This window comes from Phoenix dactylifera, chromosome 4 (assembly GCF_051530095.1).
Source record: "Phoenix dactylifera cultivar Ajwa chromosome 4, Ajwa_hap1_PhDact_Kaust_v1.1, whole genome shotgun sequence".
NCBI classification, from domain to species: Eukaryota; Viridiplantae; Streptophyta; class Magnoliopsida; order Arecales; family Arecaceae; genus Phoenix; species Phoenix dactylifera.
Genome location: NC_143193.1, coordinates 4,214,124 through 4,237,977, shown reverse-complemented (window position 1 = coordinate 4,237,977; position 23,854 = coordinate 4,214,124). Strand labels below are relative to the sequence as shown.

The 23,854-nt window shown below is 37.8% G+C and overlaps 1 protein-coding gene across 4 annotated transcripts in view; it reads left to right on the top strand.

The window, feature by feature from the left end:
* LOC103706515 (mannosyl-oligosaccharide glucosidase GCS1-like) overlaps positions 1-23,854 on the top strand; it is a 59,596-nt gene extending 35,742 nt beyond the window's left edge. For 2 of the 4 annotated variants that reach the window (XR_603984.6, XR_015977003.2), the window contains 9 exons: positions 5,202-5,269; positions 14,901-15,050; positions 15,133-15,183; positions 16,587-16,643; positions 21,253-21,399; positions 21,483-21,606; positions 22,968-23,077; positions 23,166-23,229; positions 23,328-23,854. Coding sequence is in view for 2 of the 4 variants with exons in the window: in XM_008790643.5 (XP_008788865.2) it covers positions 5,202-5,269; positions 14,901-15,050; positions 15,133-15,183; positions 16,587-16,643; positions 21,253-21,399; positions 21,515-21,606; positions 22,968-23,077; positions 23,166-23,229; positions 23,328-23,481 (893 nt within the window). In the remaining 2 variants the exon portion in view is untranslated. The remainder of the gene's footprint in view (positions 1-5,201; positions 5,270-14,900; positions 15,051-15,132; positions 15,184-16,586; positions 16,644-21,252; positions 21,400-21,482; positions 21,607-22,967; positions 23,078-23,165; positions 23,230-23,327) is intronic. The other 2 variants (XM_008790643.5, XM_088719640.2) reach the window with 1 other exon arrangement.

Sequence of the window (23,854 nt, the reverse complement as noted above, 5' to 3'; positions counted from 1 at the left end):
TTATAAGCACTCTTGGATCTCTTGCTGAAGCTCTAGCTCTGAGAGGTTCTCTAGCTGATAAACTGGCTGATAAAATGGTTGTGAAGGGCCCATCCGAATAAGCCGACAGCAAAATCCAACCTATAAGATGCTTCGGGCTGCGTAGGGTAGTAACCATCGAAAGATGCCTCAGACACACTATATCCATCTCCATATCTGTATGGATTATAGGTTGCTTGTGGCTGCGGGTAATGGGATTTAGTAGTGTTAGATGTATGCCCTAGAAGCCAATTTGGCTGACACATTGTTGATTCTAGGGACATAATTTTGTACTTGACTGTTTATTATTGAATAAATAAAAGGCATCTTTTTCATTCATATTATTTATGTGTCTATGAATCGTCCAAGAAATTAATAAGATGATGATACATATTCTCAAGAGTTGAGAATTTGAGCCATGTATCATTGGTGATTAATTTCTAAATGCTCCTGATCAATGGATCATCACGAGGACGGTGATCGATCCGATCAGTGCACAGATCACTTTCCTTATGGATGGACGAGACTTGAGTCCACAGTGTAGGAACACTGAAGTGATAGTGCAGGTGCTTGTTAGAGAACAAGGGTACTGAGCGTGACCAAGACAAGAAGTCACTTGGATGTCTATCCACTCGTCAGTGACTTGCTTGATGTTGCAGTAGTGTGACTGGTCCTTTGACCTGCGGTGCTTCGGCTACTCACAGTGAGGTTATTGTAGTTTGACTGCACACATACATGGTCTCTAGCCATATGGGTCCATGCAGTGTAGATTGGCTGCAGTAAGTTCACTGTAGGAGTAGGGTATGCACCTATAAGGAATCTATCGACCTTGATAGAAGAGGAGTGATCCTATGTGATTTGTTAGACTGAGTTCTAAGACCTTGGCCAGGGCAGTAATATAAAGTGGAAAAAGAGTTTTCCACTATCGAACTCAAGTCAAATAAATCTTGACATATGACAGACGATGGGGTTTGACGAGTTGTCCATGACTTCCGTCCTGTAGGGATCCACGATAGTAGGACTGTATCACACGTTAACTGCACCTAGAGGTTCATCTTTCTATTCTACTGGGTAGCCACTACATGCTGCTAGGTGTCACTGGTGGATGGTGGGACTCATAGGGATTATCTTGATGATCGATAAACCCTAATGAGTTGAGTTGGAATCGTTCCAACCCATTGAAAGGAGTTTTCAATGATATTGTGATAGAGATCATAATATATCTCACTACCAGTCAGAGTAGAACCTATGGGGTCACACACACTAGAAGTATTGACCGATCCGATGGTTGAAAAGTGATTATGAATCACAAGTAATCAATTTGATTGATAAGAAGTTGAAGAAGGAACAAAGGGAATTAATTAATTGGACTTAAAACAAGAGTCCTACTTCGGGTAGGATTCCTAGAGTCCTAATTGGATTAGGACTGGGAATCCTAGTTGGAGTAGGACTGGGATTCCTACTTGGAATAGAATTCCTGCAATCCTAATGAGATTAGGAGTTTTGAATCAAAATTGGATTCCTACTTGGAGTAGGATTCCTAGAGTCCTAATCGGATTAGGACTTCGGATTCAAATAGAGTCCTAATTGGATTAGGACTAAAATTAAATATGTCCTAATTTGGATTAGGGTTTCTTAAGTCACAATTAATTATTAATCTAATGAATCAATAAGACTCCTAATTGGATTAGGATTGAAGAGTTCAATTGAGTCAAAATTTATTTAAGTTCTAATTGGATTAGGACTTACCTAGATTGGATCCTAATTGGTTCACCCTTGGGCTAAGCCTAATTGGATTAGGGCTTGACCACATTAGGGCATTTCAAACCCTACTTAATGTGGATTAGGGTTAACCATGAGGAGGGGAATATGCCCCTCCCTTTTCCATGTGGAGAAGGGAGAAGAGAAAGGTAATTACTCTAGGGCTCCTAGATTGTAGGAGCCCTAGATGGTTATAAAAAGGGGCAAAGGGGGCCGGCGCCCTAGATGAGCTCTCCCTCTCCTCTTCCAAGCCGTGGCCACCCCTCTCCCTTCCTTGGTTCAGCCGCCATCAGCAAAGGGAAAAAGAAGAGGAGGCATCTCCCTCCTTTTGGTCTTCTTCTTTGGCTCCAACGCAGGGAGAAAAAGAAAGGCTGCAAGGGGCTTCGTTCTTCTTCCTCTTCTTCATCCTTCTTCTTCCTCCTCTCAAGCACAATCAAGGGTTGATTGAAAGAGAGGAAATCAGCCATCAAAAGAAGTCTTTGCAAGGGAGCTAGCACCCCGGGAAGACAAGAGAGCTTTGATCGGATCACTGCTTCGTGTGGATACCCGTAGAGGCCGGGCACTTGAACGGCTTCAAGCGAACCTTCATCCTAGACCACGAACTTCAGTTTGCGGTGATCATCTACCCGCACAAGGTGAAGATCTGATCTCCCTAAAGGTTTTTAAAAGTTTTAATTCTTACCTAATTACGAAAGGTCTCGAAACAACGTTCATGCGATGAACGTCGATCCCGCACATGCCCCCTTTCCGCTGCCATCTGATTTTTGTTTTGAAATATCAGCGGCATGGGCGGGTTCCCAATAAGTAGACCCTGAATCTGATATGTCTATGGATTCTACTCTACGTGCAAGATCATCTGCAGCTATATCATGTCCGTCTGAATGACCTCGAGGAGCCCATCTCCTATATGCAATTGGATTCTCACAGACTCCATCAAATCGTGCCCCGTGGTTTCTATCCTGTATAGCATGCGTAAATTGGGACTCACCGGTGACTCGAAGACTATCCTGCGGCTGTCTTAGAAATAGTGTCTCATGTCAACTCTCTTTCTGGCCAGCGTTTCATGACTATCAGAACTGCTGCTCCTGGTCTCTGAATAAGAGAATTGACTTCCGACACTCTCCATAGGGTCTGCAGGTGTTTTTTATTTTTTTTGGTGTGCTGGGCAGATGCCTTTTTACCCCTCGTGCCACTTGCTGACTGCTTACCCTTTATGCTCCTCTGTCTGACTATGTTGGGAGGATGTCTGTCGCCCTCTTGTCCGAGTCGACCGGATAGCATGGTGGCCTCGTCTAAGCATCTTTCGATCATATCTTTGAGAGAATATCTCAGATAAAGAGCTATGTAGTAACCGGCTTTCTTGTGGCTGATCAACTGAAAGGATGCGTGGAATATTGCTCTTTGCCTATTGTCCTACATCGACCTTAGTCTCGCTGGCTACGAAACTGGCCGGTCGTGGAGGCGATCCTCGCTTATCAAGCTCCGGCTCCTCCTGCTCCTGGCTCACAAGTCATTGTGTGCATGATCGAATTAAAATTTGAATAAATGGAAACCAAATTTTGCTGGAGAGTAGCTTACATGCCCCTATATGCATTTGGTTTTACAGTTTTTTTTAAATTTTATTATAGACATATTTTCTATTTTTTAATCCAAAAATATATTTTTAATTTTTAAAAATTATATATAATTCAAAAATTAAAATTTTTTATTTCATCGTGTAGATCATCCATAGATCTACAACATATAATAAAATCAAGCCCAAATTGAAAATTTTGGCATGATCTCTCCTTATTTTGCATATTTTGAGCTATTTTTTCAAACTTTTCAAAAAACTTTTGAGGGAATGAGATAGGAAAGAGGAAGCGCACCTTATTTAGGTTTGGATCTTTCTGCAGTCATGTTGAATCAGTGTGATTTTGACTGTTAGGGGAAGCGGGAAAGCCGGAGAGCTTCGAAACACAATAAGGATGTTGGTAAGGCCTTCTTGGGCCTTCCCAACATCCTTTTATCACCAAACAATGAAAAAAGGAGGGGGTCTAGTTCCGAACCGAGTCGACTCGGTGCAAACCAAACGGTTCGCACCAAGTTCGAACCATGGTATGCCATACCGTACCTTACTGGACGGTACCGGACGTACCTACTGTATCGGTTTGGTATCTGTACGGGTAGCATACTGACCATAAATATGCTAAATAAATTTCGTACCGTACTGTACCGACACTATACTAGTGTGGCACCGGTACGGAGTTCGGTACTAGTACCATGAATCTTGGTTCGAACGGAACTGGCCGGTTTAGTCTAGTTCGGGCCTTTTTCGGCCGTTTCGGTTGGTTTGGAACCGGTTTTGGCCCGTTCGGGGCCAGAACCGACTCCAATAGACGAACCGATCCGGTTTCCTACAGAGTCGGCTCTGTACGGGCCGAACCGGGTGGCCTTATGCCCGCATATAGAGAGGCTATTACCGTGTTTCGAACATGTGACACCGAGGTCACCATAGAATAACCTTACCATTGCACCAAGGCTTGCCCTCTATATATATTCTACTTGCAAAACCTAGAATTAGTTTGTTAGACATATATGTAGTAAGGTTATTTGTTCTATATGTCTTTCTGCAAATGAATATGTATTTTTATAGCCTAGACATTTATATCTACATTCTACAGTTTGCTTTGTGTGACTTCAGAAATGTAGTGGAGAAACATGCTTTAGACTTTGAGTTTAATATGTCCCAAAGAATATTTGTAGTTTGTCCTACTTCAAATTTATATAGGTATAATAAGTTGACAGTAAGTTGAAAGAAAGCCCTAATTTGGAATATTCTCGAATGGTCCTCAATCAAGAATGTCGTTTAACTTTTATTAATTTTTAAATGTTTAAAGCGACAGAAATTAAAAATTGGTTCTAATATATTGATAAAATTTCTTTCTATTTTGTGGATTTTGTTTGTGGTTTAAAAAGGTTCCCTAGTCGGGAAGTCAAGGTTTCATGGTATAAGTTGTAGTGCAGGAAAAGATCTTCCAAATGTTGATTAAGGACCATCATGGAAGTCATCGGGGTTCAAGTGTTTTGCTGAAGTTCACTAACTTTGGATTGTAGGTTAAATTCAAATAGTGTTACTCAAGTGTTTTTCTTGGTCAAGAACATTGTCTAGCTCATCTTGGTCAAGAACATTGTTTGGTTCAGATAAAGCAGGACACTGCATAAATATTTATATATTGTTTTTGCTGAAAATACTTGTTACTGATCTGTTGCTTACATGAAAAAAATCATTAGGTATTATATTTATATTTGAAAAATTGATAGTAAATGTCAGTCTTTTCATTTCATGCTTTACCATATCAGAAATGTTTTAAACATCACATTACACAAAATTTAGATGTTCCAATACTTACTCTCTTGCTTTCTCCATTTTTGATTCTTAGGGAAAGATATGGACACCTTTTATTGGCATGGGAGGGACAATACAACAACCAAGGAATTAAATCCAAAGGTTCTGAGATTCTATTTCTTCTTAAACATCTCTCTTATTCAACCACTTCAACTTATTGTTGTAGATAAACTGCTACATCTATCAACCTGTCATGATTGTGCCTGAATAAATCCAATATCTTGTGTTATGTTGGTAGAAAAGCTATATGAAAAGAGGCCATAAATGTATCTCAAGAAGTCTTAAAATGTATTACCAAAAAATGTAATACAGAAGTTACTGATCACATAATTAATAGTCACACGTGGGTGGCAAATAAATTTCTTCATAATGCAATTTAAGTCACATATTTCATAAAGTTGTATTTCTGAAATAAAACTATCTACCACTACCATACCCATAACCGTCAGGCCTTGTCCCAACTATTTGTATTTCTAAACTGTCCAATCTAATTGAAACTCAAACAGAATTATTCTAATTGTTAGGGCAGGTACCTTACAAAACTGGAAACTGGTTTCTAAATATAGAACTGATTAACAAAGATCTAATGGTAGGAGAGGTCCCTGAAACTATGTCAGAGGGTTTAGAAAGAGGCGGAAAGTTTTAACTTGTTACGGTTAGAAGAGAATCTTGAAGTAGCAGCAGAAGTTGTGCTTGTTAAGAATGATTTTGGAGATAAATCTAACTTCAAATCAAGGTCCGCTGAACTGGTACTAGGATCCATATTGGTCGGTGGGCGGGTCGGTACGATATCGGTTCAGTAGCGTATCGACATGGTACACTTGGGCGTGCGGGTTTCGAACCGGCACACCTAATTTTTTTTTGAGTTTTTCAAGTTTAATTAATTTGTAATTAATCTTTTTCAATTTGTTCATTGATTTTAAGTCTAATTTGATATTTTTTTTGATATTTTTTGATGTTTCTATGATTCTGGTTTAATTTAAATGATGTATCTTGTTGTTTTAAAGTGATATAAAACATAAAATGATTAGTAGATGTTGCATGCTATAAGAAGCAATATGAAATATTCTAAAATCAACTAATGAGATGAAAAATATAAAATAATATAATCAATTACATATATTTAAAGTACAACATATATACCAATATCTTAAATCTCGTCGAGTGGCGATGTCTCTCATAGATATCCGGATCATTGGCATAATCAGGAGGTACATCAGCCCACATCTCTAACCAAGCAGCGTTGTAGTCTTATATGTTCTTCCTATAAGGAATGCGCTCTGGGTTATAAATACTCTCGGATCTTTCGCTGAAGTTTTGGCTCTGAGGTGTCCTTTGGCTGATAAAACGGTTGTGAAGGAGCTCATCCGAATAAGCCGGTAGCAAAATCCGATCCGTAAGATGCTCTGGGTTGCGTAGGATGGTAGCCACTGGAAGATGCCTCAGATGCACCATATCTATATCCATATGGATCATAGGTTGTCTGTGATCGGGGGGTATAGAATTCAGTATAGAACTTGGAACCTGATACGTCTATGGATCCTACTCTACGTGCGGCGTCATCTACCGCTGCATCATGCTCTCCTAAATAACCTCAAGGTGCTCGTCTCTTATATGCAATCGTATTCTTGCGGGCTTTACTAGATCATGCACCATAGTCCTTATGCTGTGTAGCATGCATAAATTGGGTCTCACTGGTGAATCGAAGAGTACTCTACACCTGTCTCATAAATGACAGTCTTATGTCCACTCCCTCTCTAGCCAGCAGATCCATGACTACCAGAACTGCTGCTCTTGGTCTCTAAATCAGAGTGAATTGGCTTCTCCTCCATACTCTCCATTGGGCTGCAGGTGTCTTTTGTTTTTCTTTTTTGGTATGCTGAGCAGCTGCTTGCTTATTCTTCGTGCCACTCTTTGCCTGCTTACTCTTCATGCAATTCGCTGCTTGCTTATTTTTCATGCCACGCACTGTCTACTTACCCTTCGTGCCACTCTCTACCTGCTTACTCTTCTTTGTGTCCCCTCTCTGACTGGTTATGTTGGGAGGATGGATGTTGCCCTCCTGACCGAGTTGACCGGGTAGTGTAGTGGCCTCTAAGCATCTCTCAATTATATCTCTAAGAGGATGTCTTGGACAAGGAGTCATATGGTGACCGGTTTTTCTAGTGACCTCTGTAGTTGTGGTTGATCAGCTGGAAGGATGCGTGGAATATTGCTTTCTGCCCATTGTCCTTTATCGACTCTAGCCTCGTTGGTTACGAAACTAGCAGATCATAGAGGCGATCCTCACTCATCAAGCGCCGGCTCTTGCTGCTGGTCCACAAGCCATCCGATTATAGAATTTATCTTCATCATCAACGAAAGCATTATGGATCGAATCTGTGTACTTTAGCTCTACTTCCTCTTGAATGCACTTAGCTTCAACTTTAGATTGTAGTGAACTTATACAAGGTCGTTGAGGTACTTCTGTGTCAAACAGTTTCTCTGCTTACTGTGGATGAGAGCGAAGGTGAATTGGTTGCGCTTACAGCCACTCGAGGAGACCATTTGGAAAAGGATCCGGATAGCTAGTCGCTTAAGATTTTTTGCGGACAAACCAAAATGAATCCACCATTCAGCTACAAAAATATTGAAGAAAATTATATAGAAGATAGTATCATATTAGTAATCATCTAACGCCAGGTAAATGTCCTTCTGATGTGTAATATACTTGAATTCATACTTTTCTTACGACATCTGCTGAGACTTAAAAGCTGTCAGTGCCTTCTCTAAATATTTTGGTTTATGAAAAAGAACCATAATATAATATGTTAATAATTGAAGATACCAATTAACTTATATATGTCACTTAAGTTAACTTACCTTTTCTAGATAGGGTCGTGACTTCTAGATTAGGCTCCATCTTGTAAATCATATTATGCAAAGCGACCAGAAATTCGTCATCCATATCGATTCCAGCTACGGTGTACTGAAACTTCGGATTCAGATAGTATGCTGTAGATAGAGTTCGTTATTATCTTAGTAAATTGTACAAGTATAGAAGCCACGATCTGTTATGCTGGTACCTGGCACTGTATTGGTTGCTCGACGACATAAGTTGGTTCGGGCCTGCGCCGTGCCTTGCCGGGCCTGTATTGACACAAGAGAGGGCGAACACAGACCGTGGGAGAGGAAAAGAGAGAGAGAAGGGGAGAGGGAGAGAGGAGGCTGACGGAGGGTGGAGGCTGGTGGAGGCCGACACCAGGGCAGGAGGCAAAGGCTGTGGCGGGATCCCTGTTTCATTCAAAATAGGGGTCTTACTGCTAAATTTTTTTGCGATTTTTAAGTTTTCCGACTTCATTTAAAAATCACGAAATTTTTTAGCGGTCGGACCCTTGTTTTGAACAACATAGGGGACCGGTCGCAGCCTTCGCCTCCTGCTCGGGCGCTGGCCCTCTGCCGCCTCCCTCCCTCCCAGCGACGGCGTCTCGATTTCGTCGCCAAAACCCTTCCGGTCCACCGTTGGTACAACTTGAGACGCTTTGAACCGGACGGTTTGGGATGGTTCTGCTGACCCTAATAGGAGCAGTCAAATTTTCAATGTTCTTGCTTACCTGCTAGATGTAAGTCCTTATCTATCTGGTAGTCCCACCGTCGCTCAATAATGTCGATGTACTTCTGGGCATACGTCGGATCTGCCTCGTTGATCTGAATTTTTGCCCTTTATCATATGATACAAGAAGCCCATCTGGGGGTACCTCCTGCTATCCACGGTCCGAAGCACTTCGTACAATGGTCTGATAGCCTTCACTATTTTTTTGGCCCGCTGCCAGAATGTCTGCATCGTCACCAAGTCCTTGACAATGCTCTCTTCAGTGTTGGCCCTTGCAAATTTACTTTTCTATCACTTGAAGCTGATAAACATCTGACGTAGGGTTGCTTTCTTTTCAAGAAGACTATCAAGTGCAATGTAGTTGATAGCAAACCGTGTGACTCCTAATCTCAAGATCTCTTCTCCAGCATATCTCATCAGTGAAAGGACCCATGTATAGTTATAAATATATCTGGTGATGGTTTGGGCTGTCTCCACTATCTATCATGTGTAGCACATGGGGTCCAAAAAATATGTGGCCACCGCTCCATCAAGATTTCTCCAACAACCTTATATTGTGGCCATTATCAGTGATAACCTGTACGACATTCTCCTCTCCTATCTAATTAATCTGAGGATGTACATGGTGCCATGCATCTGATCAGAAGTATCAACTGACTTATGGAAGAAAGTTTTTGTATCACAATATGTCAAAAAGTTGATAATGCTCCGCATGGTAGGACCAGTCCAACTATCACACATCACCGTCAGTCCATATGTGGGCTATTTGCTTTTGTATGAGGCAATCTACTTCTCTAGCTCCTCATTATTGTCAAGAAGCTCATCATAGATGTCCTTCGATCTTGGAGGATCTGCACCGAGATCGGCAGCCTATATGGATGAAAGATCTATAGTATGTATTGTTTGCCATGTTCGCTGGGATGTGGCTGAAGTGGAATCAGGATCCAATAGCTCGCTACATATCCTTCTTATCCTTCTTCAACATTGTGTCAACCTTCTGCTGCTTCGAATCTTTGCTGGAGAAGGCATGTAGATCTAAATTATGGATGGTGGCTCGTGGTGGAATCTTCCTCGATGACTTCTTTTCGCTACCAAAAGCTTCCAGCATAGATGCAATACGATCATTGCCTCTGCTGATGGTCTCCTTGATTGAGGAGGTTCTCCTGAACTCTGTATTTGCCCTGCTGCTCGTAGAACTAGAGCCTGACTTGTAGTATGAGGGCCCAAATCGAGCGCTATGCCTAACCATATCATCCTGCTGCCACTAATCATCCAGGATCGCCTGAATGGCAGCCTAGATCTGTGCCTCACCATCTGGAGCGGATGCCTCTCACTCCTTGGAGTGATAGGAAGGTAGCTCTGCCGCTCGATGGTCCACCTCCGCCTTCTTCTTGGCAACCTCTCCTTCGCTGCTTTGAAATCAATGAAGTGGTTCTTCATCAGCGGTCGAATCTCCTGTGGGCATTTCTAGCACATAGATATGTCAGGATAATTACCAGTTAAGTGCTGCTTCAACCAGGTTACCCCAAATTCTTTGAACTCTGTGTTACACTAGTTGTACTTCCAATGGTGCCGATCCGAGAGCATTTGCCCATGATTCCAACCAATATCATGCTTGGGCTTGTTTTTCTTTAATAGTTTCATTTCTCTAGGTTTATCAAATACGTCAGATTAGCAATTATTTAAAAATAAAAAAATTTCGTTATGATGAAAATATTTTTTTACTTCAAAAAATACATCTAATTTATCTAATACATAATACTAATTTTTCATATATTTTTATTTATTTATATATTTTTAATAATTTTTAAATTAAAAAATATGTTTAAATGCCATAAATTCAGAAAATATGTTTTTGATTTCAAAAAATACTTCTCAAATATGTATTACGTACAACTAATTTTTCATAATTTTTGGTATTAATTATATATTTTTAATTATTTTCAAATTAAAATATAATTTTTACATATTAATATTTAAAAAAATTAATTTTAGCTCAGATTCATATAGAACCTAATAATGGATGCTATATATATTTTTTAAGGCTCGTAGGCATCCATCAAAGACTACTTATTTTTCATTTTTTTTTAAATTTAGGCTCAGGCCACTGTGTGCATGATCGCATTATAACTTGAATAAATGGACACCAAATTTTGTTAGAGAGTAGCTTGCATGCCCGTAAATATGCTTCTAATTTCATATTTTTTTTTGAATTTTATTTTTATCCAAAAATGAATTTTTATTTTTTAAAAATTATATATATTTTGAGCCATCTATAGATCATCTATAGATCTACAACTTATCCTAAGATTAAGCCAAAATCGAAAATTTTGGCATGATCTTCTTTATTTTGTAAATTTTGAGCTATTTTTTAGAACTAAAAAATAGAAAAAAATGTGATAGGAAAGAGGAAGCACATTTTTATTTAGGCTTGGCTCGTCATTCAATCATGCTGAATTGGTGTAATTTTCGCCGTGGGGGGGAGTGGGAGATGTTTGGAGAAGGGAATAAACGTTTCTCAGGCCTTTCCAACATTCTCTAATAACAAAAGAAGGAAAGGGGGAGGGGGGCTGGTTCCGAACTACCCGGTTTACACTGAGGTTGAACGGAACCGGCCGGTTCCAAACGGTTCCAGCTGGTTCATGACCAGTCCCGATTTTAACAATCGAACCGATCTGGTCCCCCACCGGTTTGGCTCGGCACGAGCTGAACCGAGCAGTTCGGTCCGGTTCGGCTGACCTTGCATCAAATAGTTGCTACAAGATATGGTGGTTACAGTTATTGGTTTGTCTTCTAAAAACTGCAGTGACTTCTATATATTCATTAAATGCTCCAAAATTTGTTGCTCATCATTGTCGTGTATATTCTCGAATGTTCTTTAAGTTTTGGCTGGAACTTCTTGTTTTGAAAAGCTAATTCAAAATCTTTAAGGAATTAAACTTTGAGATAACAAGTTCTGTATTCTTTCAGAAGTATCATAATGTTTGCATGGACCCACACATGTTTATATTGATTATTGTGCCAAAGAACTGTGCGTGCTCCACAATTACTTTGCACTAACATGCATTTCCTAAGGTGAAAAATCTATATTGTGAATAAATGATAAAGCATCATGTGATATGAATGAATGAATGAATAATAAAGAAAATCAAATATAGACATAATTTTGCGCTTTATGCAATTCATTTTTGTGCTTGTGGTCACTTTTTAAACCAAAAAGACTAAAATACAGGACAATAGGAATTTTGTAGATTGACTGTCAACGCCATAAAACTTTAATGTCAAAAAAGGCTTAGTCTTTTTTTGTCGACATAACTGCACTTGTAAAGACTTAGTCTTCAATTTTTTTAGACACCAGCAAAAGATATACATGCCTTTTCATGGCTATTTGGATGATTCCTTCTTCCATTGCCCCCAAAATATGTGTCTCACCAGATATTTAATCATGGTGTTTATGCCTTATTTTGCACTTCATGACACCAAATAATGAACATATGGCTAGAGATCTCTTTTCTTTTTTGCATCTTGAAAACAAGTGTGAATTTGATCTTGTCTTGCTGAATAAATCATGATTCACTAAATTCACAGTGGCCAAGGTTCACTTCTATAGGATTTGGCAGAACATGAATCCTATGTTAGATGGGTTTGGTTATGGTTTGTCACTATGGTTTTGTCTAGGAGTCGGGACCTATCTTATCCCCAAAATTTGGGATAGGGATAACTAAAAAGGATTCGTAAATGGGTGCTGATACTTGGACATGCCGTACATAACCTGATTTTCTAGGAAACTTTTATGCTTTGTTTAACACTTTAACTTTTAATCCACACTTATGCATTTTTTTCATATATTTATGGCTATCACATACACAATTGTTCTTTTTCTATGCATGCATATTCTTATTTCTTCCACAGGTCAAGGACTAAAAAATAGATGCTCATCAAAACAATGGCTCAATAATATTTTTTTATCAATAAGTACTTTTCTAAAATAACATATAAAACATGGACTAAATATCAATTTTTCATCAACAGCCGCCTAATCAACACAATCACTAATGTCTGTCTATCATTGTAATAAATATGTGATGCACATGCTAGGAGCCTGACAAGACCTTTAGAAGTCACACTCCCAACTGCCTTTGTTGCCTCTACCTCTTCCTCTCTCAGTTTGTTCAGCCCATGCCGAGGCACCATCATTTGCTTGGCCGAGTCCCATGACTTGCCTCATCTTAGGTACGGCTACCTTGTCTCTCTCTCTCTCTCCCCCCTCCCACCCCTTCATCTTCCCCTGTCCCGCCACGATCTTCTCATGAAGCCGTGTCTAAGTGATGTTAGTGCGTGTCGAGCACAGATTCCACACCCATACTTGTGTTGTGTCCTTGTGATGGAGGTATCCCTGGGTGTTTAGACGGTCCGGATATAACATCATGGATGAAGATGGACTAAATGTTTGGTCTTCTAGTATACTCTCTGTTTTCTTCCTCTTCATTGTGATAGTGATCAATAGTTCTAGCATAAGCTCTCTGTTTCTTACAAGGGTCTCCTTGCATCTTTTTGGTAGTGCAGCTATTTTCCTTCCTCTAGCATTCTTGCTCCTTTCCCTAGCCTTGCGATTTTTATAATACTCCACCTCAAAATTGGTATTTCTATCACCTTATGTTATGTTCTTGGTTCCTCTTTATGGATTGACATTTTAATCACGTAACACTGCAAACCATTATTATTAAATAATATTTTCCTATAAGTTTCAACAGGCAATGGCATGTGCCAATAGAATAACACCTAGAAGCCTCTTCAATTCATCTACCCAACTCTAATCCTAGTAGAAGGGTTGTATGCCTTTTCTATATTCTGTGTAATAGCTCTCAAAGGTCTTGTTGCATACAAGGATATGCTCTAGAGCACAATTTTAATTCCTGCTCCTGGATTTTATACTTGTATGATTATAGTTAATAAATTATGCAGAATTTACAGCTTCAATATTAACTTTAAAGGAGTCAAAAAAGTATTCAAAATTTTTTTCTTGTCTAGATTGTCTGTATAATCTTCCTTAGAATTAAGTAACTAATCATGTAAATGCATCATCATTCTGGTTTACTCTTTCTTACCTTCGCCAATTTTCCATCCATGGATATGTTAAATTCCACTCTCTTCTTGCATTAATATCTTTTTATCACTATTATTCTACATTCTGTCTTTTCCCCTATTAAATATCCAGTGGACCCATCTTGTGCCATCATTTTTGTGGATGCTATCTGCTATCCTGGCATTAAGATTTTGAAGATCATAAATCATATGTTCACCTTGCTCGCAGGCTTGATATTTTTGTGATAACTTTGAAACTGTGAATAGGTTAAAAGATAAGCAAATATTTGTTGAACACAGGTTTGTATAAATGTGTGAATTTCTTGAGCATTTAAAGAGATCTTGCAAAGTGAGAAACATTGTTGTCATTGAATTGACACTAGAAAGCAATATCCGTACCTTTTTTGGAGTCTAATTCAAACAGTAAAGCTTTCAGCCAAATTAAGAACTTTAATTTCGCCTTTTGTGGAAAGGGGTTTGTAACAACCCAAGACCTCACCCGCATAGGCTAGCCGGAAGGTATTATTTGGATTTCTTAGTCCTGGATAAATACCTAAGATCTCTCCGACAAATAACCAATGTGAGACTAAACACACGCTTGCACGGGTCCTCACATACTCCCCCCGTTTAAGTTATGGCGCCCTTGCCAGGCTGTAGGTCTAAATCCATTCAAATCCAAACAGAAATACCACGATTAGTTTGTGCTCAACCCAAATGAGCCTGTGCTGCAATATCCCTTAGTCCACATAGGTCATGGGCTGGATTCGCTTTGATACTATTTGCAACAATCCAGAACCTTACCCAAAAAGGTTAGCCAGAAGGTATTATTTGGGTTCCTTAGTCCTGAATAAGTATCCAAGATCTCTCCGACGAATAATCAATGTGGGACTAAACAAACACCCGCATGGGGCCTCACAGGCTTTTAATCCAAATGACTTGTTTCTTTGTCTTGTAAAGTTATATGTTTCATGTTACATTATCCTTTATGTGCAGATGTCAACTGTATTTCATCACTAATAACCTTGTAGTATTGTTAATATAAATGATTGCTTCCAGACATTGCAATCTGGGTTGGATGATTATCCGCGTGCATCCCACCCAGGTGATGAAGAGCGTCACCTCGACCTAAGATGTTGGATGCTTCTTGCTGCAGATTGCATGCATTCAATTGCAAAGTTTACTGGAATGAAAAATGATTTAGGAAAGGTATCATGGTGTCTATGTTCACTTGATAAATTCAGGACTGTTCTCTTATACTAAATTGCCTCTTGGAATGGGCACTCTGCAGGATTATTACATGTTGTCTGAGCGGCTTTCAAACATTGAGATCCTTAATCAGGTAAGTTTTTTGATTCTTTTTTTGTCAAGTATCAATAATTTGTCTCCCACTTTTTGTCAGTCTTCTCGGTGGTATGTTCTATAACAATTTGTTAACTCCTATCACCATACCAATCACATCTTGGTGATGCTACGAAGGAAATAAAATGCATTTGAAATGAGAAAAATAGCTAAATTTGGAGAACCATGACTAAATGTGTTACACTGGTATTTTGAGTATTGTTTGGTTATGGATGTTGCTATAAGGCAAATTGAGTTCCACCTGATATGATAAATGACATCCAACATGGAAGAATTGCTTTATACTATTGTTTGGAGCTTAGGGGTTTTTTGGTTGTTTTATTAACAATGTTTCTTAAAACATGATTTTTATGTATAAAGGATTTCAGAGATGTGTGACTAAGACTTGTTTAATTTATTTTGTTTTGGATGGGAGAAAATCTTGGCAGGTTTGGAAAAAAAAAAGATAATAAGTAAACAGGAGAAAAGAATATGAGTAGAGGAGGGGAAGTAAGATGGGGCAGTTTGAGGATATGGAAGATGAGAGGTATGGTTAGACATAAGGGGGTGGATGAAGGAAGAGGAGAGGAACAAGGTGAGTTCTAAGATAGGAGATGTGACCCAGGGATCAAGAATTGGTTTATAAAAATATGGGATTTGAGGTCTTAAACAACATTTTAAGAAAGTCATAGGTTCCTAGGCAATTAACAAAACCCAATTTTTGAGTCATATAAAACCCTTGTTTACCCTAAAACCTGATTAACATACTACCAATTGACAAAAACCCATAAAATTAGGCTTTATATTTTCTTTTCTTTTCTTTTTTTAAAAAAGAACCTAGAGATCAGCCCAGAGCTCGGTGTTAAATCTTATTTTATCAATGCAAGTTTCTTCACATTTGATCAATTAGACTTCAGGAATTAAATATTATCTTACTATAAATACTGCAATCATAGAAGAATATGGGCTTTGATGTAAATATATAAACTTCTTTAATAGGATATCTCTTATTAATTTGATCATATGAGCATCTCTCATTTGACTTTTACTAGGCCATACAGTTTTGTGCTTAGGGACTTCATAGTTTATGCATTTGAATAGTCACTACAATACCCACTTTTTGAAGAATTTTTACTTGTTTCATTGGGCTTTATTTCCTTTCTGCTCAAATCTAACAAGATTTTCATTGTGCTTCGTCTCCTTTCTGCCTCAATTCTAGCAAGATTTGGCAATATTATGTAATTATATGTGCTGTTCTGTTATCTACTCATCATGGAAGATAATTTTCAAGGTTCTGACGGTGATGGGCCTACTAAAGGCCCATGCAATTCTTAGTTCTATATGCTCTGGTCTTAACTTTGTTCTTACTTTTCTGCTGTATTGAATGTTTTATATATTTTACAGATGCATTTAGATGAGGTTTCTGGAGCTTATTTTGATTTTGGGAACCACACTGAGAAGGTACGCTGATTTCATTTCAGAATACTTTGACAAACAGGCCCCCTAAAATCTATTTGCAACAACTTCTGGTAATTATTACTTCGCTTTAAGAAATATTTGCTGATTAGTCTGGTTCTGAAGTTTGGGCTTAAGTGGTGAAGAAGTTTGCAGAATAAGCTAGCATACACATCAAATATATGATATTTTGTATGTGGGTTTAATATATATCAAAAGATTAAGAAAAATCATACTGAGAAATATGTAAAACACTCATTGATGATATACTTTAATCGACTTGCAATATAAGATGCCAAACCCGCAAATCAAAGTAGCTGCTGCTAAATGGATGACATATTATTGTTGGAATTACCATGACATGGTAATCCTCTATCTTATGACTAGTAACAAATTGTCAAATTTTACATTCTCAAACTAATCAGATAACCGATTACATTTTGTGTATTCAATTGAAGGTTCCTTTTAAAAAACTGAACATTAACTTCAAATGACTAGTCTGCAATTTTCTAATATTCAACAGAAAATGATAAATGTTCATGAACATTATTCTTCATACAGTCTTGTGCCAGATCTGACATGCATATTAGTTATTCTTATCATCGACTTTCTATACTTATTTTTCTATTAGTGAAGCACAAGTTCAAGTTCCAAATTGAAATATATTCATTTTTAGAAGAATAAAAAATATATGTTGACACACCAAAAAATGGTTTAAAACATATAGTACACAACAAACTGAAACATAGCATGAGCAATAACAACCACTTTTCAATTATTTCCTGCATGTAATAAGAATTGTTGGTACAAGGTTCACTCATCTTATCAAAATCTACCCCCCCCCCCCCCCCCCCCACCACCACAAAAAAAAAAAAAAAAAAAAATGTGTCCTACACAAGGTTCCCCGGCTTGGTAGCGGATCCCCTACCGGTACCATGCTAGTACACTCCCCATATTGAGACTCGGGTACACTCCCCACATTGAGACTCGGTACACTCCCCATATCAAGTCTTGTTTCAGTCTCTGTACGGTCCGATATGTTCGATACAGGATGGTACATATCAGTACGGCAAACCATTGTCTTACATTTCACCTAAAATGGGAATTCAAAATTCCTTAGTTACTATTTAGTGGACTATTGTGGTAAAATATCTATGCTGTATACTATCAAACAGGAATATGGTAGTCATGAATGTCTTAAACTTGATCAAGATTGTCTTTTTTCCTTTTCTTTTTTTATTGTGTGTTCATGTGCATGTAATGTGTTTATGTTGTTGAATTAGAATCAATAAGAAAATTTTGTCTGTATTAGCTGCCACTAGAGATCAAAAGCTAATAGGGAAGGGGTCAGCAATGTAGAGCCTGGATCATGCATGTGGAGGAATTGCAATGACTTAAATGAGTCAAGATAACAAAAACGATGATTCAAATGAGGACAGACAATAACCAGGTTTATTAAATACATAATTAGCATTGAAGGGATTCAAACTTGTGACCTCCAACAAATGAACTTTGGTACCATGTTAACCAACCACTAGACCCCAACAGCGTAATCTAATAGGGAAAGGGTCAACAATGTATATCAGACTGAACATTTTGATTTTTGTTTCTCAACAATTCTAAAGGTCCCTCAAGAAAAATAAAGTTCAGCTTCTAATAGCATTAATTGGAAAATTTAGTTTACAAGAATTCTGAGTAGCAATACTTTTGAATATTTGAACATAATATGGTACAGTAGCTTTCTTAGCATCAAAAAAAGGAGTGCCCTATAGCACCCAAAGGATTTTCAAAGTATCTTTGCAAAAAGATGTTTTCATGCTAAATATGGCACCATTAACATTTTTTGTGTTAGAATTAGCTTGAAGTTTTATATTCTTTTGGAGTGACTTTTCTTCTTTTTTTGTTATTGTAACATTTTCCAAGTTTTTTCTTTTTCCTTGTATAATTGATTAGTCAATTTGATCCAATAGTCAACATGTTATGTTATATTTCTATTACTTTAATATTCATATTATATTTAGGTGTTCCTGTTCTGTTCAACACTTTGGAACAGATAGGCACCCCAGAGTTTAGGTAACGCTTGTTGTGGTTGCTTTAGGTGTATTTGTTATTTTGGTATGTGATATTTTTTAGCTGGCTTCTGCTGCTGCCAGAAAAGAGGAAGAGGTGGGGGGGGGGGGGGGGGGGTGTAGAATATAATATAGGTTGCTGCTGCTGCCATAAAAGAGGGGGAAGATGTGGATGGAGAAGGGAATGGAGACATATAAATGGTGAGAGAAAGAGAAGGAAAGGCGATGGATTCATCTTGTTTGGATAATGGAAGGAGAGGGAAAGAGAAAAAAAAGAGTAAATGTGTTGAAATGAGAGGGAGAGAAGGTTTTTCAAAAGGAATGAAGGTGAAAGACCATGGATTCATCTTGTTGGATAATGGAAGGAGAGGGAAAAAGAAAAAAAAGAGAGTACATGTGCTGAAATGAGAGGGAGACAAGGTTTGTCAAAAGGAATGAAGGCGAACTAAGCAGCCAAGAGATAAAGGCTATCTGCCCCAAGTTGGCAAAATTTTTCAAGAATTTCGTTCTTGGTCATATGCTAGCCAAACAGCCTGTACATGAGAAACCAAGTCATGACATTATTTACACATTTAATTTGAAAATTTTAAAATATCAAAAAGAAAACATAAAAAGATATGTTTGTTAGGGTCTTATGATATACATGTTTCTTTTCCAAAATTCCCAATTAACATAAATATATAAGAATAATAACATTTTGCAAAATAATTTCAATTCTTACGTGTAGGGGTAAGCTGCGTGCATCCGGCTGTCCCTAAACTCCAGGAGCGTCGTGCTTTTGGCTGCCCTTAATTTTAATTCTTACATCCTTGATCAATCTCTAAAAAGAAATTCTCCCTCGCATCAAAATTTATGGTCAAACCAGTCATTGTTGGAAGATTCCAACTCTCCACCAATCTCTAAAAGCTGCAACTAGAAACTTCATGATGATATTTCAGTTTATTGCAATGGGAGTGTCTAATTGTGGATTCTGTGGTGGTCTACGATGACATACACCACTCTAGATGAATTTTGATTTAGAGAAATTATGATGGCAAATGTTGACAGACTCCAGAGTATATTGAATCCCATGATGCTCCTAATCTCAAGAAAGTGCATTTAAGGCAAAGAATTTTATCTGTATCCACTAATGTTATCTTCCACTTGAAAATTATCTTAAATTAATTTCTTCCACCAAATAATGCAGGACGCTCAGGGTTCATCCAGAATTCAATTCCTTGAGAAATTTTATCCATTAAAAACTGATGCAAACCCCATGACCCATTGTGACTTCACAGGTCTCTAAACGACTGCAAAACTTTGTGGACATCATGATCTACAGCTAATTACATGATAAATGAGGAAAGTCAAACAACTAACTTTCTTCATTATTTGATGAAATAAAGTACCTACCCTCATTACATGATAAAATAGCTAGGAGCTTAAAAAAGTAAATTTTCTTTTTATTCTGTGCAACAAAAGCTAGCCAGGTCTGTATAACTAAAGCCTGTAAAATAATCTAGTATGTCCATCATAGCAAATTTAGAAAATATTATCCCCAAAAATAAAGTTTAGAACTCTATGGCAGGAAAAGAAAAGAAGTGCCTGGGAAGTTTAGGAGGAAAAATTTTTGAGAGCTAGGACAGCAAGACAGATAAGCATAATTTTTTTTGTCTGCGATACAACAAGTCAGAACTGCACTTTGCTTAATTGGACCCCCTGCTAGAGTTGTCATACTCCTTGGTGCAAACTTCTATAATTGTACTTTGATGTGAATCAGAAAAAGTGTCCCCAGGCTTAACAGAGAACGGGAATTTCATGATGCATGGGCACCCCACATGCAAACATGCATGCATGGATGGAGATCAGCATTCAATAGGCACAGATAGGCCATCAATTTAACTTTAACAAGCAAGTCTCAAGGGTGAACCTCTCGAAGTTGGCCCTGTGTTGGCTTGCCAAAATAATTAATTTAAGAAGGTTCACACAGCTCTACTAGGGTTCCTCATACCCAAGAAAATTTATGGTAAAACTTTAGAAGTTATGCAAATTATCTGGATCTTAATATTCAATTCTCAGTAGATATTATTTATATGTACCATGTTACATGTATCAGATGGTTCTCCCTGGCTTAATTCTGATATAAATGATCATTTTTTTAAAATGTGGTCTGTACTCTGCCTAGCATGGCTCGTTAAATGCTTCAACACAACCTCCAGACAGTTCTTCGATATGACCCTTTTTCAAGGTTCTTCAACCTAAATCCTAGGTCCTTCATTGAAGCCATATCTGGTCTTTGTTGTTCTTGTTGAGTCCATCTCATTCAACTCTGTTATTTTGCCTTTGATTTGCGCTATTTTTGACCTTACTTTATCATCCCAATTTGTTCTCATCTGCTTTGTCTAATTGATTCTTTAAATGTTACTTTTCTTAATTATGGAAGTATGAGTTGTATACCAGTTTCTAATGTATCAATGTAAGATATCAATTTTTCCAAAGAAATGCTTATTTTTTTTTATTATTAAGGTTGTTTTTATATGCCTGTATGTTTTTATGCCTAATTTTAGGTTCGTTTGAGATGGCATGAAGTGACAAGTGCAGATACTGTGAAACGCGAGCTTGTTCGTGAGACATTAGAAAGACCCCAGCTGGCGTTAGTTCCCCATGTTGGTTATGTCAGCCTTTTCCCTTTCATGATGGGGATTATTCCACCTGTAAGTTACTGGTTTATTCCATAGGGCTCCATTTTTAACTTAAACATCTTTTTTACCTTTGAGTGATTTCTCGACTTTTATAGAGGAGTATTTACAACTACATTACATTGTTCAGACATCATGGATCCTAGAAAAACAATTGGAGCTTATTTCTAACCGCTCAACTTTGTGGACAGACTATGGTCTGCGTTCACTTTCTAAAACAAGGTGACTTAGAACTTCTAGTGTAATTAAACTATAATTGCTCGTTTAATTTCATATTATTCTTGTTCAGTTTCTCAAGCAAGCTCATTTAGGATTTGTTTTGTTATTCTAGCATTTGCTTTATGTGATAATCAGCAGATGCAACTTGTAATGCTTAAGATCCAAAAAGTTATTTGTAGAGATGAAGCCCTCTGGTTCATTCAACATATATACCTTTACTTTTTAATCTGATGCCGACATTCTTCTTGTTCACACTGTCTGCAATTTTTTCAGAACAGTGAAAATGAAAAGCTGTGGTAGTTTCACGTCAGTCAAGATAGTTATGATCTTATATGTTTCCAAGTTAGCCAAAAAGAAGAAGCCTCATCACTACTTTTGATGTTTATTCCTTATTGGCTAGGAGATTATATTTTACCAACCTCAACCTCATATACCTTTTTCTCCTAATTTCTGTCCAATAGAATAAAAGTTGCTTCTTGCATTTTCCTTGAAGTGGGATATGTTTGATTTTATTGGGGCCTGTTGTATTGTTTATTTAAATGCTTAAACCGAAGTAACGGAATTGCGGACTGGTTGAACTCCTAAAATGTGCATTGCTATATTCCTGAAATCAATGTTATTGACTATGTTTTAAATAGTTGTATTCAGAATCTTATCTGCCAGGAAGTATGCATATATCTTTCATGCCAGTCACTTGTTGTCTGATTGCTTTTTTGAAATCAGATAACATGCCAATAGCTTTTAGCCAAAAACATGAACCAAATATGATCTAACTTGCAATATTTTTTTTTGATACCTAGCTAATGACAGCCAAATGGAAAAATAAGTGCTATGTAACAGGAGTGTGTTAAACTAGTAACAAAAGGAATGGATTTGTCGGCTCCAAATAAATTCATACATTTGAGTACATAAGCTTGTAAACGGAAAATATAGGAATGATAAAATAATAAACATTTTTTTTCTTGTAGTGGAGTTGGGGGGTACCCTTATCAAGTTTCATGGGTTCCCCTGCTTCTTTTCTTAAAAATGTAAAGCAACTGGTTTGTAAGGTGAGTGATAACCCAGTGTTGCTGAAGCATAATACTAGAGCATTAACAGTTGCTCCATTCTGAAGTCTTTTACGTTCTCTGACATGAGCAATGATTTCCATTGCTTGGTTTATGTTAGTTTCAATCCCCTCTGCCTTTATTCTGTCGTCCTTGTACAAGCCAAAAACTGTGAATCTACTTCCATTAATTTGTGATGCTATAATCACTCTATCAAGCATTTGGCATTTCATTTGATCTGATTGAAGTGAGCGATCTGATTGAAGTGAGCTTTCTTTTGAATATACTAGTTGCTGAGCTTTGTGTTTTTTGATGTAGCTCATTGTATATGAAACGGAATACAGAGCATGACCCACCTTATTGGAGAGGCCCCATTTGGATAAACATCAACTATATGATTCTTTCAGCACTCCACCATTACTCGCAAGGTAAGAACTTGAGAGTCAAGCTGCGTATTCAAAGTTTTCTTTAATCAATGTACAGATGTGTAGCTGTTCTAGTGCCATCATTCTGCAGTGGATGGGCCATACAAAACCAGGGCAGAAACATTATATCAGGAGCTAAGATCAAACTTGATGCGGTATTTACTACCTTGTTTGCTAACCCCAAACCAGTACCTTCCCAGTTGGGAATGGCTGATATGATGCCTTTCCTTTGCTGTTTGTTTTTTCATGACAGAAATATTGTGCGGAACTACTATGAGAGTGGATTTTTGTGGGAGCAGTATGACCAAAAGAATAAGGGAAAAGGTAAAGGTGCACGACCATTTACTGGTTGGACTTCGCTCGTTCTTTTGATCATGGCGGAGGCTTTTCCGAGCTTACATCGCTGAGTTCTTGGTAGTCTACAAGAGAAGGGATCATCTGGTTGATTGTCGAAGGATTGACTAGTATACTGGTGGTCTCCAAACCAATTGCTTAGTGATTCCTATCTGCATCTTCTGACGACCACGTTCCATCTTTATGTATGCAGGATTTATGAGTTTCGTTCTTCATTTAACAATTTTGTATGGTTACATTCTTGAATTATTATATTTGAATAGCTTCGTAGCTAATGAGGCAGGCAAGCAACAATATTTACCTGACATTTAGGATATTTATTGGTAGAAGGATGAAGAGTTGATTCATTTGAAGTGCATGTAATATTTTTTTCTAAAAAAATTCTATAAGCCACAGAGACTGAATATAAGATAAAAATTGGAACTA